The 16538-nt window shown below is 45.7% G+C and overlaps 1 protein-coding gene and 1 long non-coding RNA gene across 2 annotated transcripts in view; one reads left to right on the forward strand and one right to left on the reverse strand.

The window, feature by feature from the left end:
* Positions 1–16538, reverse strand: part of Anxa13 (annexin A13) — a 52625-nt gene that overhangs the window by 11345 nt on the left and 24742 nt on the right. The window contains 5 exon segments of the mRNA NM_001134910.1: positions 761–829; positions 2525–2604; positions 2709–2742; positions 7355–7525; positions 10789–10883. Coding sequence (NP_001128382.1) covers positions 761–829; positions 2525–2604; positions 2709–2742; positions 7355–7525; positions 10789–10883 — 449 coding nt within the window.
* Positions 1–16538, forward strand: part of LOC134479910 (uncharacterized) — a 42190-nt gene that overhangs the window by 9455 nt on the left and 16197 nt on the right. The gene's annotated exons all lie outside the window — the stretch shown is intronic.

The raw sequence follows: 16538 nt of genomic DNA on the forward strand, positions 1-16538 counted from the left end.
CCAATGTGACAAGGCACCTTCCCTAATGCTGCTCACGCACACCAACTAAAGGTATGTGTCCTCAAAAGCCCCTGGTGTCATTACAATGTCACTTACATTGTAGTTTGGACTCTGTACCTTGTGGGCTTTTCTCGAGGTGCCTGGGAAGAAATAAGCCCCCAAAGAGATCTGGTCCATCGTGATATGGGAGAGAAAAGGAACCATCTTACCCCACCAGTACAGCACCATCTCATACTCACAACACATCCTTAAAACCCTCAATGCAGACCCCACTTGGGTTATTCCCCTTTCGGGGAGTCTCATATGGAATCCCATTCCAATCTGTCTTTGGAATGTCTGCTTTCCTAATAAACTTCTGCTTAAACTATCTATGCCTTTCAGCTGATTTCTTTCCTTTAAGAAGACAAGAGCTGAGAGATCCCCATAAAATCATGAGTGGGCCTCACTTACAGAGAAGTACAAAATATGCATGCAATAGAAGTCAATATATGGAACATTTAAAGCTTCTAACCGGTGGTGTATGTGACACATCTGCCTGTATCATTATCTATACCCTCCTGTGTTCCAAAGTATAGGAATAGGAACAAGTTATTAGAACATGATCTATGCGAACTGTAGCAAGTGTTTACCTATCAAAGGCCACATTTCATTCCAAAGTAATTCTCATTTGCACGAAACAAAGAAATGCTTGTTAAAGAAACAATCCGAGTAAGTCAAAGCCCAAAAGAATGTGTGGGGCCAGGTGCGTGCAAACACTTACATCATACAAATCTTTGGCATCCTGACCAGCCAATTCTTTGTCCACAGTGTCTTCTTCATCACGACCGGCCTACAAAGATTGACCAGATTGCCATTAACTCAAGTACCTGCTTGACCGCAGAAAAGCCAAGCAAGTCCTGTGATTCAGGGCTGACTTTGGGGAAAGGGGAGGAGGAGGGTGGAACTCAGCTCAGCCTGGTAGAGTGGCAAGGCCTACTCTTTGCTGCCATCTTTTGGGAGAGGCTAAAAAGTTTAATTTCTGTAATTCTCTCTCTCTCTCTCTCTCTCTCTCTCTCTCTCTCTCTCTCTCTCTCTCTCTCCCTCCCTCCCTCCCCCCTCTCTCCTTCCTTTCCCCCTTACTCTCTCCCTCATCTATATCCAACCCCAACCCCACAAAGTTCTCTCATCAAACCCACAGTCTTCAGTGAAAGCTGACAGCAACCTGGACTCTACTAGGAAGCTTTCTTTCTCCTCAAACACCAAATGCCACCACTCAGTGGCCAATGCCCAAGAACTTTGAAAGTTGGTCATGTAAGTCTTGGGTGGGGGGCAGAGTGCTGGAATAGCCAGTGACACGACCCCTAGTATAATCTCCTTTCCTTGGGTGAGGATGATCTCAGGATGACATCATGTCAGATAGCATGAGGGGAATTTTGCAGATGTAATCCAGGTCTTTAATCAGGCGAATGAAAGAAATCCAAAGGGAAACTATCCTGGGTGGCCCCTGGCCCAAGCAGATGAGAGTTCTTAAGGATCAGAGGTGGAAATCCCAGAGGCTCTCTTGCTGCTGGCTTTGGAGTAAGCAGGCAGCCTGCCTGTAAACTGTCCTGGTGGTGGGAAGGGTGGAAGGACATGCGGTAGGGATCTGGAGAAAGTCCCAAGAACTTCTGGGTAACTAGCAAGAAAACAGTCACATCAGTCAGCAGGCCCGGAAGACGTGAATTCTCACATGCTGACATGTTAATTTCATCCTGGTGAGACCCTCCATGAAGGACTTAGCTAACAGATATCTGGACTCTCGGCCCATGGGCAATGGTGGATCTCTTGTAGTTCCCACAGGTCTAGACTGTAAGAAAGTGGAGTTGTGTGTGGAGAAGGCTCTGTTTGATGCCAAATGGTTCTTGCTCCTGGGTTGTTTCTAGCTCTGCTGTCTGCCTCTGGGACTTGAGTTTCTTTCTTGGACAAAGGAGGCCTCTATGCTAAGCGACAGAATTACAGCTAAAGGAACTGTAACCCTCAAGTAGTCGGGCAGAGTGCTGGGAGGTGATGGCTTCCCAGAGATGAGGGAGCGATGGTGCCTGGGTTCTCACTAACACTGAACTTGGATAGCCCAGGCTGGCCTCATACTTGATATGTAGCCCAGGCTGGCCTCATACTTGATATGTAGCCCAGGCTGGCCTCATACTTGATATGTAGCCCAGGCTGGCCTCATACTCGATATGTAGTCCAAGCTGGCTTCATACTTGACATGTACCCAAGGATGACCTTGAACTTCTGATCCTCCTGCTTTTACCTCTAAAGTATTGAGATCACCTAAGTGAACATCACTTCTGGTTTACATGGTTCTGGAGACTGAACTCAGGTCTCCCTCCATTCTAGACAAACAGTCCACCCGTGGAGCTGCATCCCTGACCCCTTCTCTAATGTCTTAAGTGCGTGTGCGTGTGTGTGTGTGTGTGTGTGTGTGTGTGTGTGTGTGTGTGTGTGTGTGTGTTAATCACTCATCCCTAAAATCACGAAGTAGGCGATTCCTGTTTGTTCTCACCTGGAGCAGGGACACCAGAATCTTTCTCAGGTTTCCACTTGTGTCGTCTTTGACATCAGATTCAAGGCTCCTGCCAAATACTTTTGAGGAAGAAAAGAAGGAAAGGGGAAAGTGGATGACTGAGTTCCCGGTGATATTTCAAAAGAAATACAGTTGATCCAAAGCCAGAATAAAAGCTACTTACACCTTTGGTAAGCTTCTTTGATGTCGACAATTTCCTAGGAAGACGATTGAAATAATTATTGTCTGGGCTGGGAGTCAATAGGAGCAGAGAATTGAGGCAGGAGTCTGTCTCCAGATGCAGGCAGCTGGCCTTTGTGACTTTCTCTTGAGATGACTGTCCCTACAGGGTAAGGCACAGGCCTGTGGGGAGTCTGTTAGCATAAAGTGGCCCTCTCTGTGGAAGCATGTCAAACATGGAAATAGTGTATGCACACAATCTCCTTAGAAATGGAGTCAACTTGGGGGATGCATCACCAGGCAAATGAGGACAATGTACGTTTGCACAATGGAATACTATTCACCCCTAAAAGGAAAGAAATTTTGCCATCAACCATGGCAACATGGTTGATCCTGGAAGGTATTAGGTTGAATGAAATAATCTAGACACAGAAAGTCATGGACTCACTCATTTATGAAGTATAAAAAAGCTTACCTCATAGGCACGGGAAGTAGAATGGTGCTTACCAAAGGCTAGAGTAGGGATTGGGGGAAGGGCCAGCAGTACTAAGTCATGGCGTGTGGTGGTTTGAAATGAGGAATGTCCCCTATAACTCAGGTCTTTAAAAATTTGGTCCCCAGTTGCTGGCTGTTTGTGGGGGCTGTGGGAAGGTACAGCCTTTCTGGAAAAAGTCACTAGGAGAGGGGTTTGTGGGTATAGCCTCACTTTATACTGTTTCAAACTTGCAGTTGAAGATGCAACCTCTCAGCTTCCTTCTCATGTGGCCACGCCTTCCTGCCATCATGGGCTTTTATCCCCCTGGAACCATTAGTCATAGTTTCCCCTTCCTGCTATAAGTTACCCTCAGTCATGGTGTCTTATCACAGCCCCGGAAAAGTAACCGATACACAGTAAGATAGGCATGAGGAGTTCTAGTCTACACAGAAAGAGGATTGAAGTTGACAAGAATTCATTATATATCAGCGTGGCTAGAAGAGAGGATCTCCAATGTTCTCACCATAAAGGCATGGGAAATGTTGAGGGTGATGGGTTCACCAGTTATTCAAACTTGACCATGATACTTTGTCTATTTGTATCAGAATGTTGCACCTCAGCCCAGACATAGCTACAGTGATAATGTGTGGATAAGAAAATAGAATGGTAAGAGAGTTATGGCTAACTTAATAGCTAATATTTTTCCTCTGTCTCCTAACCCAGTTATTCTATCATCCCCATCTATACAACCAAGGTTCAGTGTGTATCTCACAGGTGTCTATCACAGTCCTGAACGCTAGTATATATGTCTAGAGTACTATCCTCCAGGCCAAACGGCAACCATCTTTGTAAGTTTGACAGTGCTCAGTTGCAGAAGATCATCTCAGCTGAGCTTCTTGACTATTGATCTTCTCTCATGGGAAAAGGGGTGTAGAAGGTCATGGGATCCTTACCTAAATATATAGCCACTCCTCCCACCTAGTTATAGGTAATTCTGCCCTAACTGTAATGGTAGTAAGGAGGAGCTAGAGGTATATAGGCTGAGGGGGACTAGGGAAGGGAGTGGGCATCTATGGTGGGTGCAGACCTTCCAGTGTGGCTGCTTTAAGGCCACCCACACTCATGCCTGTAGCCCCTCAGCGACTGCTCTCTAAGTAAGCCTAATAAACCCATTGGTTCCCCAGAGTGGATTTTGTGGAATTGTTCTTGCTTTGTCATTGTTAGATCTCCCCTAGGAAAGGAATCTTAGCAACAGAAACGTCTAGAACTGTTGTCTGCATCATACCTTTAGGCGGTGGGAAACTGCTTGTTGTTTTGTGGCTTATTTTTAACTCTATGTTGTCTTGGAGACCCAAGCTATCCTCTAACATGGATCGTCAGTGTGTTTTTTGGAAGGAATAGAAAATATCCCCTTCTGCATGAGCCACAGTTGATTTATCTAGCCTCCTCCGGTGGCTGCCTAGGTGGTTTCCAGTTCGCCTGTGCTTTAAACAACTTGCTAGGTCAGCAGGGCAAGTCTCCCTCTAGAATGTGTACTGGAAGGAATTGGTTTACATCCTCTGTGTCAAGTCGCCCACCTCGGAGCTGTCTCAACTTTCACTTGAGCCAGCAGTGGTTAAGAACTGGCATTTCCCTGCTCTTAAGTGAGTTAAAAAGAAAGAAAGAGAGGGCCAGGTGTGGGGATGGCACCAAGTGGGCAGGTTTGGGCTGTGATGGGGCGGGGGAGGGACAGCAGACCAGGTGGGAGGAGCTGCTCACCACTTTTGTTATGCAGCTCCCCCCCTTTCTTTTTTCCACCTACCCCTGGGATCTGTCTGAACCCAGCCCTCCTCCCCACCTTCACTTTGTGTGTGTTTTCCTTTTTAAACCACTAAGTCTATTTGTTTGAAAGAAAAGCTTTGCTGATGGCTTGGACCTTAAAAAAAATCCTGCTGAGATTAAGAAAACAATAAGGAAAGCAACAGGTCACAAAAGCAGGTACTGCTTGCTCTTGACATTGGATGCTCCATTGCAGGGACCTTGGCATCTCTGGGAAGGGTGGGCACGCATGGAGAATACGAAGTGACATCAGGTGGGGTCTGTGCTACTCCTCCTTTGAGCTCCTCCCCTATCTCCTTGAGATGGAAGGGTTACAGGTTAGGCATCCAGCTCATCGGTAGAGCCTTTGCCTGCTAAGTGTGGGCTTGAGTTCAATTCCCAGCTGTAGGGACACGGTTCTGATGCTTTGATTTAATCGGGAATCTGCTGAAGGTCCTTGTCCCCAATTGGGTTTTGATCTATCAATAAAGATGCCAGCAGCCAATGGCCGGGCACAGGGCAGGACATAGAGAAGAATGGAAGGAGATGCCCATACTGGGGTGAGAGAGAGGGAACAGACACAGAGCTGCAAGGGAGATCATCCAGGATGTAGGAGAAAGAGAAAATGGTCCACAGAAGGGCAGCCCAGAAGCATCTTGGGCAGCAAAGACCAATGGGCATCACAGAAGATATCTGGGCAGCAAAGTTAAAGGTAGATTTGGAAGGTGTTTCGCCAGAAGTACTGGAGAGAAGGGCATGCTAGCTGCAGGAGGCTTAGGAGTGCCCAGCCACTGAGCCAGTAAGGCATGCTAAAGATAAACTGTGTGTGTGTGTGTGTGTGTGTGTGTGTGTGTGTGCGCGCGCGTGAGTGTGAGTGTGTTTCATCCAAGGATGCAAAGATTCCCTGAGTGGGTGGCTGTAAGCGCAGCCTGCACAGGATCATAAAGTGGGATAGATAAAACTACATGCTACGCTACACACAGCCCTGGAAAGGGAAAAGGAAATGGAGAGACCTTATTAACCCCAGAGATTCAGAGGACTGGAGATTGTGGTTGTGGCTTGGTTCCTGGTGGTGCTGTGGGGACATGACTGAGCCTGAGTTTTGGTCAAGCAGAGGAAGCAGCTTCAGGGACTACAACATTGCACCGAAGCATGGAGGCAGGGTTCCCTCCTGGGAGCCTCAGAGTGTTGTTGGGCTTTTCTGGCACTTTCTCAGCTATGCCTCCCCACTCTAGCGGTTGTGGAGAAGGGTGGGGATCTCTAGAAATGATTTGTGGACTTTACTCTTAACTCGCCTGGCTTGAGGAGCCAAAGACAAGTTGGCCGTGCCCCTACCATAACAACTTCCCAAAGGGTGGTGCATTCTCAAGGGGTACTGTGGGAGATCTGCTGATAAAGGGCACAGGACCAGGGGTGGGGATGTGGCTCAGTTGGTAGAGTGCTTGCCTAACGTTTGAGAAGCTCTCCGTTTGATATCCAGTGCCACATAAAACTGGTTTTGGCAGTGCATGCCTATAATCTCAATACTGGAGGGGGGAGAAAAAGGGGGGGCAGGAGGACTAGGAGTTGAAGGTTATCCTCAGCTATACAGTGAATTTGAAGCCGGTCTTGGTTACATGAGCCTCTGTCTAAAAAAAAAAGAAAGAAAGAAAGAAAGAAAGAAAGAAAGAAAGAAAGAAAGAAAGAAAGAAAAGAAAAGAAAAGAAAAAACAAGAAAAGAAAGAAAAGAAAATAGAAGAGAATAAACCAAAAAGCAACATCAAAAATCCCAAGTCCTAACTCCCCACCCATCAAGAAATAAAGCAACAAAACTCTACCGTTCCAGAATCGCCCAGGGAGATGCTAGCCCAGGGAGATGCCAGCCCAGGGAGATGCCAGCCCAGGGAGATGCTAGCCCAGGGAGATGTTAGCCCCCGCGGAGGCTGTTCACTGGAATCCTTGGTTCCGCACACCTTGGCCATTATTGAAACATTCTGCTCTGTGCTAGGTAGTGACACTAACATCCTTGGCTACTTATTCATATTCACAGCAGAGGGCTCATGAAGTCAGACTGAGAACAGATAAGATAGAATTCTGCCTTCTGTGTGAAAAGTGCATCCATTAGAAAAACAAAACCTGAATCGACATAGCTCTCTGTCAAGCCAGGGACAGCAATGTAGAGATTGATCTCTGGAGGACTCCAAAGAGTTGTTCTTCCTACATAAGCTTAGCAGGAATGTTTCTGTCCAGAATCTTGTCTACTCATGGATACCATGTAGGGTATTAGCTTTCTCTAGCAGGACTCAGCATGTCTGATGCAACAGCAGGGCTCAACCACGTGTGATGCATGATTGACCTGTCCTCCAGGAAATGGGACCAAGGGCTCAAGATAGACTAACCTTGTTGCTTCTTGTGCATAGGATCTCTATGAGCATGGCCTCATCAGTGCCTAGGCCCTTCATAGCCTTCTGCAGCTGCCGTGCTGCATACTCATTAGGTCGATCCAGAAGGGCCAAAGCTGCCTTCTCGAAGTTTCCACTCAGTTCACTCTTGAGCACCTCCTCTAAGTCCTGCAGGAAGCATAGAGCAGTTGGCTGGGAGTGTCATGGGAAGAGAAGGGGGTGCCTTGCCTACAGCACTATGTGAGTTTCAGGACGGGACACCTGCCTTAGACATGCATAGGAATGATCTGGGCAGGAGTCACTTGATCACCATGATTGCCTGTTCATTTCTCCCCTACTCCTAAGTCTGGCTGAGAGGCATCTCATTCAGGGCTGATGCCCCCAAAGATGAATTTTAAAAGCTAGAACATTTATAGAACATGTAGAGAGCTTTCTTTCAGCTGAAGTTCATCATAGCCCTTCAAAGCTGGCAGACAAATCTCATCTCCACCTAGTAAACCTCAGAAAAATGAAGAATTTGCTACCAAACATTCAGTTAGAAAAGACTCAGCAATCTGCATGGATGGTCAGTGTTTCTATATGGGAGAACAGCAAGACTCATTAATGTCATAGGGTGGTTGGGGGAATGAGAGTCCATGAAAAACTCTGTGTAGTGCCCACATTCAATGCTCAAAAAAAAATTCTCATGGTAATATGTGGTTTGCAAGAATATTGCTATTCCATCCTAAAAAGAATTTTCTGAGAAAACAGAAATCAGCTGTTTCTCTGATAGATATCTGAGCTCTGGGTTTGGGAGGGGAAAAAGCGGATTTTACATAAGGGGATCTGCTGTGTTCAAGGGCACATGATATAATGCCTTTGTCCATCAAGGTCATGTCTCTTTGCCTAACCAAGTCCTGTGAAGGCAGGCCTTTCTCAAAACTATCCAGTATGAGTCTATGGAAACAATATTTTTTTTTCAAGTCAGATAGGCGTTGTTTAGACATGCAGTCCCATCTGCTAGGTCTTTTGATCTGTGAACATAAAATCAAACCTGGTGTATTCATATGTTTCTGAGCCCAAGAAGCAGGTTTAAGAAAACTGGACTCTTGTCCTGGCTTCCCTAAAAACTACCTATGGTACCTTGGAATAGCTATTCTCAGAGATCAGCTGATGTGTGGACTTAAAGGTGATTATTTGAGCTCCTCTAGGTATTATTTTAGCATCCATGGTTCAGCTCCCAGGAGATCACCAAACACTTGGCACAGGAAAGTCTTTTGAACTTTGTGTTAAAATATTCTCTATTCTTCAGCAGAGTCCTTATCCCCACAATTCCTTTTGTTCTGGACAAGAGTTTAAGATGTCTGTTTCTGACTTCCTATTTTATTGAGCTAGAAATAGATATGTTAGGGGATGCTCAGTCCAAGTTATGCATGTAAAATACGGATGAAAATTTCACTTCAACTCCGTGCAGGTGAACAGAGTCACTTGTTTTCCTAAAAAAATGACATTGACAAGCCTGGTTATTAAGACATACACATACATAGCACACACACATACAACACACGTATAGCACACACACACACACACACACATACACACACACACACACACACACACACACACACACACACACACACACCACTGCAACATCACAGCCATTGACCATTTGTTTTATAAGCAAACAGGCCCGTTATGCCCTGGTCTTCTGGGAATCAAGGTTGGCCTGGGTTACTGAAGACTTAGGCATGGGTCCTGTTTTTTTCCTTTCTTTTCTTTTTAACAAAAGTTAACTCCGGAGGAGGAAGTGTGAGGAGGTGCAGGAGGAGTAGAAATTAGGTTGGATATAATCAAGATATATGTGTTAAATTGTGAAGGACATGCACGGTTCATAAAAAGCCCACTAGTGACATTACTTCAACACATAATTGTTTGACCATATGTGCTCTACCTTGCCTGTCTGTAAAATGAAATGACCTAACTGTCATAATTTCTATTTACTGGTTTGTGCTGGAATTATTCTGTTTGAAAACCAAGAAGAGCAGTAAGTGACCGTCCTCATTCTGACTCTGAGGAGACCAAAGCCTAAAGAGATTACTATGGAGCCTTTATCAACAGGAATGAGAATATACCATAGTGGTTTTCGTTTTTGCATAATAATTCCAGTGTCTCGGGGCTATGATCCCCCAGGAATGGGGATTGAGGCGGGAGGATCTCAAGTTCAAAGTAAGCCTGAGCAAATCATGGAGATTCTTTCTCAAACTAAAAATAGAAAGGGGGCGGGACATAGCTCAGTGGTAGAAATGATCATCTCTAAGTCCACACATCAGCTGAGCTCCTAGAATAGCCATTCCAAGGTACCATAGGTAGTTTTAGGCATAGTATGAGAGAGTCTCCAAGTTCAACTGAGCCTCAACTAAGTTCAGGTAAGCCTTAGCTCTGCAGGTATCCGATGAAAGCTGGGAGGGGGAGAAAGTCTGTTCCCAGGGGAGAACGCACACACCCACTGCTTATTCAATACCAAATGGAAGCCCTGAAAACATACATACAAGTAACACTATACAGACTGAATGGTCACAGTATGTACTTAGGAATATTTAAAATAGAGAATATTTAGCAATGTATAGTTACTAGCATATTTAGTAATGTAATATATGTTTAGTTATATATACATATACATACACATATACTTATAGTGTGTGTGTGTGTGTGTGTGTGTGTGTGTGTGTGTGTGTGTGTAACAACAATGAAAAAAGAGGCCATGAATTTGAAAGAGAGCATTGAGAGTTATATGGAAGAGTTTGGAGGGAAGGAAGGAAAGGGAAAATGATGAAATTATATTATCATTTCAAAAACTAAAAGAAATAACTTAAAACAGTTTCCTGTACCAATGATTTATCAAGAAATATGGACCGTGAAGACAACAGAATACATCAAAATTTGTATAGAGAGCCCTGCTGGTGGGAACTGGTTTCCAAATCGCTGTCCCATCTATAAGTTATTATGTGTAATTAGTCCATATTGAATGAAAAAATGAGCAACTCCAATAGAAAAATGAAGTTGATTAAAAGCAAAACAACGAATTTTGGAGTACTGACATATAGGCATTAAGTTGACATAGCAATATTAATCTTTTGTCTAGTCAATTAAAAGTTCCAAATGCCAGGCTGGAGAGATGGATCAGCGGTTAAGAGCACTGACTGCTCTTCCAGAAGTCCTGAGTTCAATCCCAGCAACCACATGGTGGCTCACAGCCATCTGTAATGAGATCTGATGCCCTCTTCTGGTGTGTCTGAAGAGAGCGACAGTGTCTTCACATACATAAAATGATTAAGTCTTTTTTAAAAAAAGTTCCAAGTGCCCTTTTCTCCGACTGTTCCGACTTTAGCTGTGTCCTCCCTCCTGAGGTGTGTAACAGAGGCCGAGGCTGAGGTTGGCACAACCCTGCATACCTTACTGTACTTCTCCTGGTACTTCTGCTTTATCTGCTGCCTCTGCTCCGATGTCCTGCTAGATAAGACTTCAATGACGGCTGCCTCATCCGTTCCTGAAGTTCGGGAGATAGAAACAAAGTCACAGCAGTCAAGAAATGTGATGGAGGTCATTGTCACTCAGGTCTGAAGAAGCCAGGTGTCAGGGGCTAGACTGGGACTAGACAGAGTTGCTGCTTACTGTTTTCCTCTGAAAACCATGCTCTTGCCACTCAGACAAGTATCTATGGAGACCTCACCATGTGTGAGGGGCAGTGAGAGCCCCTCAGAGAGAAATGCCTATGGCAGGCATGTTCCTGAATTTAATTCCTGATGAGTAGAGAAATCGGCATGAAACCTGAGCTTGAGTCTCCATCAGGAGACAAGGGGCTAAACAAAATCTGGGATATACATACGATAGAGTACTGGTGGGTCACAAGAAGGAGTAGGGTACAGAAAAATAAGGATGAACTTTGGAAATGTTATACTAAGTAAAAGGAGCCAATCACAAAAGACTACACACTGTATGATTCTACTCAGGTGCAAATCTAGGATAAGGTATTTCATAGGGCAGAAAGTGGATTAGGGGCTGGGGGGTGGATAGAATAGACAGGAATATACGGAGATGAAAGTATTCTAAAAATAAGCAGCTGTCTACGGCCACACCACCCTGAGTATACGCCAATCTCATCTAAAATCAACTACAGCGGGGCTGCATATGTCTATGAATACAGTAAACATCGAACTGTATATCTCCAATGAGTAAGTTATATAGAATGTGACTTATATCTCAGTAAAGTTATTTTTTAAAAAACCTAATAAAGGGTATGGCTTATGCCTTTTTTTTTCTGGGTACTTATAACTGAACAGGTAAGATTGAAGCTCAAATTTACTGAATAGTAATCTTATCGATAAACTTCTCTCTCCCTCTCCTGTGTGTGTGTGTGTGTGTGTAAAGTACTCTGGCACCCCTAGTTCCTCACTTACAAGCTGGGGTCATGTTGTTCACGGGTGTGTGAGAACGAAAAGACAGAGTCCACAGTGGGGCCATGGTGCATACAGCAGCAAACTGTGTATCACAGACAACAAGCAGCATGGATGCCCAAGGACCTGGTACTGCCTCGAGTCCATGAAGGGCTGGTGTCCAGGCCACCCTGCAGGAGATGCTCAGCCATGATAGAGTCTGCTGTGCTCCCACCACAGCACTCAGCAACTGCGAGCTCTTCATGGAACTTTTGAGGTCATCTAGTTCTTAGTGACAGATGAGGAAACTTAGGGAAGAACATTTTATTGGTTCCTGCATATTCTTTTCTATGCTCTGAACACTGTAGCTAGTTTGCCCCTAGCCTCCCATCAGTCTCTTCCCTCCCCTCCCCCACCTTCTTGTCAGCATCATATGCTGGCTGCCCCTCCCCCCCAGTTCCAATCCACCTCTCTGGTTGTGCTCTACTTGGTCACATAACCACAGCTCTTTCTTGTGTTCAGCTGAGCTCCACACGACCCCTCTAGCCCAGTTCTTTCCCCTGGATTCCCACCTTGTTCCCAGCTGCCTGTGGCCACACTCACATGGCCCTCCAGGGCATTTCTGCTTGGAGCGCAGCTTAGCCAGATTCATTTGGTAAAATTTTAAGTCTATTCTCTGAGCTGTTACTTCGGTTCCATACATGGCATCACCTTAGTTAGAAAATCCAAGGTTGCCTAAGGGATCCGCCCTTGCTGCTTTTGCTTTCTAATGCCGTTAACCATACCCGTCTCTCCTACAGAGAGGCTAATAGTTCTTTCATCGGAGCCTTTCCTTTGCTTCTGCTTCTGTTGCCAAGCCTTGGCTGGTTTTAGTCTCCCTGATACAAGGCACGCGCTGACCTCTGCCATGTCAGTCTCACATCATCTCATAATCTAAACACTGTTTATGACTCCTAGGATTGGTTCCTGAAATGTGGTCTCACGCTGCTCTTCTAGACCTTTCTCTGTGATGATGGACACGGGACCCACTTGTCTTCTCGTAATGACATTTGTCAGTAGATCAGTCACTCTCAGAAGCCTTGAAGAAACAAATTCCTGCTTATTCTGATCTCGCATAGCCAGTGTTAGGACGGGTTATTATAAGATCGTATAATGTGATGTTGTGAGTCTCATGGTTAGGCCCTGGGCGGTGGTCACTCAATGGTAGTGGGCACTTTTACATTGCTTGGGCCATAACTGGGAGCTTGGGGGAGTTGAAGGTTCTGCAAGGTCCACTAATCTGTTCTTTGCTAAGCCATAGAAGTATGAAATTGATTTTGAAAGGCTGACATGTAACCATTTTTTACACTTACTAATTATGACTTAATGTGGACTTGTGTTTTGCGAAAGAACAAGGGTTAAAAATAAATAGAATGAGAAGGAAATACTAAGCCAAACATATTTGCATTGGCAAAACTTTGGGGAAACAAATGTTGGAGGTCCAGATACCTTGCTGTAGATTATCGACTCTTCGGGGATGTGGATGAGTCTGACCTGGACTCGAGTCTCTTTACACAGTGGATTATGGTGGTTCTCACATATTCTGTGTCAGTACAGGTTGTCCTGTGGTGATTTATTCAGGGAAAGGTGTTGTGATGCCAAGCTGAGCTCCTCTGCCTGTGGGCTAACACTTCTTCTACTCATCCCATTGCCTTTCAGAAATGGCCACAGCCCATAGAAATACACCGTGGCCCACAAACCCTTTGCTGGTGGGCTTCCGAGGTCCAGAACTGTAATAGTAACACCTCCCCGCTGTTTTAAGCCACTTAATTTCTGGCGAGTCAGTATGAGATTCTAAGACATGACTATAACTGCTCTCCTCAGCAGTCTCCAGATTCTGTGGCAGGAACCAAGACCTCTCTCCACAGCCCCAACCTGGAGAATCCTGAAGTTGCTGGTGACCACCTTCGTTGTAGGGGAAGGGTGATGGCAGGGTGACCACTGAATGGAACTGAATGAATGAACTCACTGGATGAGTACACCCTGCTCAGAGACTGGAGTCTTGGGGGATCACTAAATTGAGCTGACATATTTTGATGGAAGAGTTGGGAGCAAGGAAAAAAATCAGACTGTGGCTGGGGACAGGAGATGGACAGGAACTGCTGGAGATGAGGAAGGAAGCGGATGGAGCCCAGTAGACATGTCTCCCTTCGCTTTGGCTTTGCATCAGCTCTGAAAACTGTCTTTGGAAAGACCCAGCCTGAACTCAGAAGGAGAGGCCCAGCCCAGAGGATAGAGAGTCCTGGGAGAGCCACTAGCTTGGTGTTCTTGGGCCATTCATTTCATCTTGAGGGTTATTTTCACCTCTGTAATTCCGGGAAGACTTTAGCTTTTCGAGTCCAGGTAGAGAGAGAGACTCCTAGGATGAGCTCACTTGCAAAAGCAGCAGGAGCGGGTTGACTGCCCCTTCCTGTTTTGGTTCCCACACTGTGTGTCTCCCCTCATTTCCTCCTGGGCTTTCGCCTAGGTGATGTGCATCTGCTTACTCTGTGGTGCTTCGTGATCAACTTTTAAATGTCCGAGTGCCAGAAATCTCACCCTCAGAAAAGACTTCATTTCCCTTTAAATAGCATAGAACGTTCCCTTTTAGTGTAATGGACTGTCTTTCCATTGGGGCCGCTCCTATCCCTGTCAAAGGCCTCAGTGTTTTAGGCTTAGATCCTAGACCCTCCCACGCCAGCCTCCATTTGGTATATGCATTGTTTGGGGCCAATGAAAACCGGGGCTTCATCCCTGGATCTTTCTCCTTTCACTCTGTGTCCAAATAGTCCTCTGCTCCAACCTTTCAACACAGGTCCCTCAAGTACGGCAAGGTCTTAGAGGAGCTCAGTGACCTTTAAGTGTACATCCTATCGCTCACCCCCTCCCAAGCCTTTATCATCCACTCTAGAGGGAGTTAGCAGCCACTGTTTGGTTTTACAACCCAACAAAGAAGCGGTTTGCTGAAGGTGACCTCACTCCACATTTCACGGTCCCTGTGTCTTATAAGCAGTCTGTGAGGCCTTTTCCTGCAAACATTTGCAATGGTTTGAGGCACTCAGGGCGGTCCCCGGTGGTTCTGGGAAAGATGTTAAAACTGGAAGAAAAAAAAGACCCTCCGTACTAACTGTACATTAGACACTGGAGGGGAGTAATCACATTGCACTGTCAGAGCCAGAGTGGCCACCAGCCTGGAAATATCCATGCACATGTGCGGTATGCTTTCCCGGCAATCTTCTGGAAAGCAACTGGGTGGTGTTGGAGTGTTGGCAGGATGGAGCCACAGCGCTTGAAGGCTACAAGATCCCGTGTGGCAGCTAAACCAGGCTAAACTGGGAACTCCAGAACTCCAGCAAAACTCCAGTCCACTCTGACCTGGCTGGCCACAGATAGCTGTGTTCTTAGATCAGGTGCTGGAAGCCATGCCCCCTGGGATTCCCTGTCCCTAAATCCTTCTGGAAGCAGGGCACAGGGAAGGCAAGTGAAGTAGTGACCTGTGCTGAATCCTGTCTGCCTGAGGGGACCATGGGCTCCAACTCGTTCTCTGTATTCTTCTCACACAACTTTATTACCAGCACAGTTCTGATAGTGGAAGTCTGAAGTCACTGTGTCAACCAGGTTCTCTAAGCTCATTGGTGCTCTTTGGCAGTGAGTACGTGAGAGCAGTCTCCACCATTCTGCATATATCCCGAAACTGGCAGCCATCTTCCTCTTCTGTCTCTTTTAAAAAGATCTATTGTAGGGGCTGGGGATTTAGCTCAGTGGTAGAGCGCTTACCTAGGAAGCGCAAGGCCCTGGGTTCGGTCCCCAGCTCCGAAAAAAAGAACCAAAAAAAAAAAAGATCTATTGTATATGTATGTGTGTACATGTATATGTATATGATGTATATGTATATGTTCTGTCTTCAGACACACCATAAGAGGGAATCAGATACCATCAAAGATGGTTGTGAGCCACCATGTGGTTGCTGGGAATTGAACTCAGGACCTCTGGAAGAGCAGCCAGTGCTCTTAAGCCCTAAGCCATCTCTCCAGTCTTTGTTAAGGACACCTGTCATTGGATTTCAAACCTACCCAGTATCCCAGGAGACTTTCTTCCTAGCATCTTTAACTCAATCACATCTGTTAAGACCTCTTTTCCAAATAAGGACAAGGCCATTCTCCCAGATCCTGAGGCCTAAACCTTCTAGAGGCCTCCATTCGACCTTTTGTGACAGAGAATAGGTTGGGTCTGCTTAATGCACAGGCTGATCACAGATCCGCTACTGGATCTGATGCTTAGTGCATAGGCTGATCTAATTGGATCTGAGCTCACTGCTAAGGAACGGCTTAGTGGTTACCAATGGGATGCTGTACACAGCACACAGATTGTGTAGGGAAAGGGTCTGGGCTGGAAGTTAGGGTCTGAGTTCTAGGCCTAAATCATGCTCTGAAGTGGCTGAGTAGTTTAACTTCCATGCCCTTCAGTGGACCTGAGCTTGACCCTATGGTGTGTCTCCTCTCATTTCCTCCAGAGCTTTCGCCTAGGTGATGTGTATCTGCTTACTCTGTGGTGCTTCGTGATTAAATTTTAAATGTTCGAGTGCCAGAAATCTCACCCTCAGAAAAGACTTCATTCTAGAGGTCCCAGGCTCTCTAGAGTTCTTACTGAGACCTATTAGAAATGTAAAATGGACAGTCCCTTCTTCCCCATCTCTACCCCCTCCCCGCTTCCAAGAGCTCTTGATGACTAGTATGCCTTTGAACATTTGA

This window comes from Rattus norvegicus, chromosome 7 (assembly GCF_021556685.1).
Source record: "Rattus norvegicus strain SHRSP/BbbUtx chromosome 7, alternate assembly SHRSP_T2T, whole genome shotgun sequence".
NCBI lineage: Eukaryota > Metazoa > Chordata > Mammalia > Rodentia > Muridae > Rattus > Rattus norvegicus.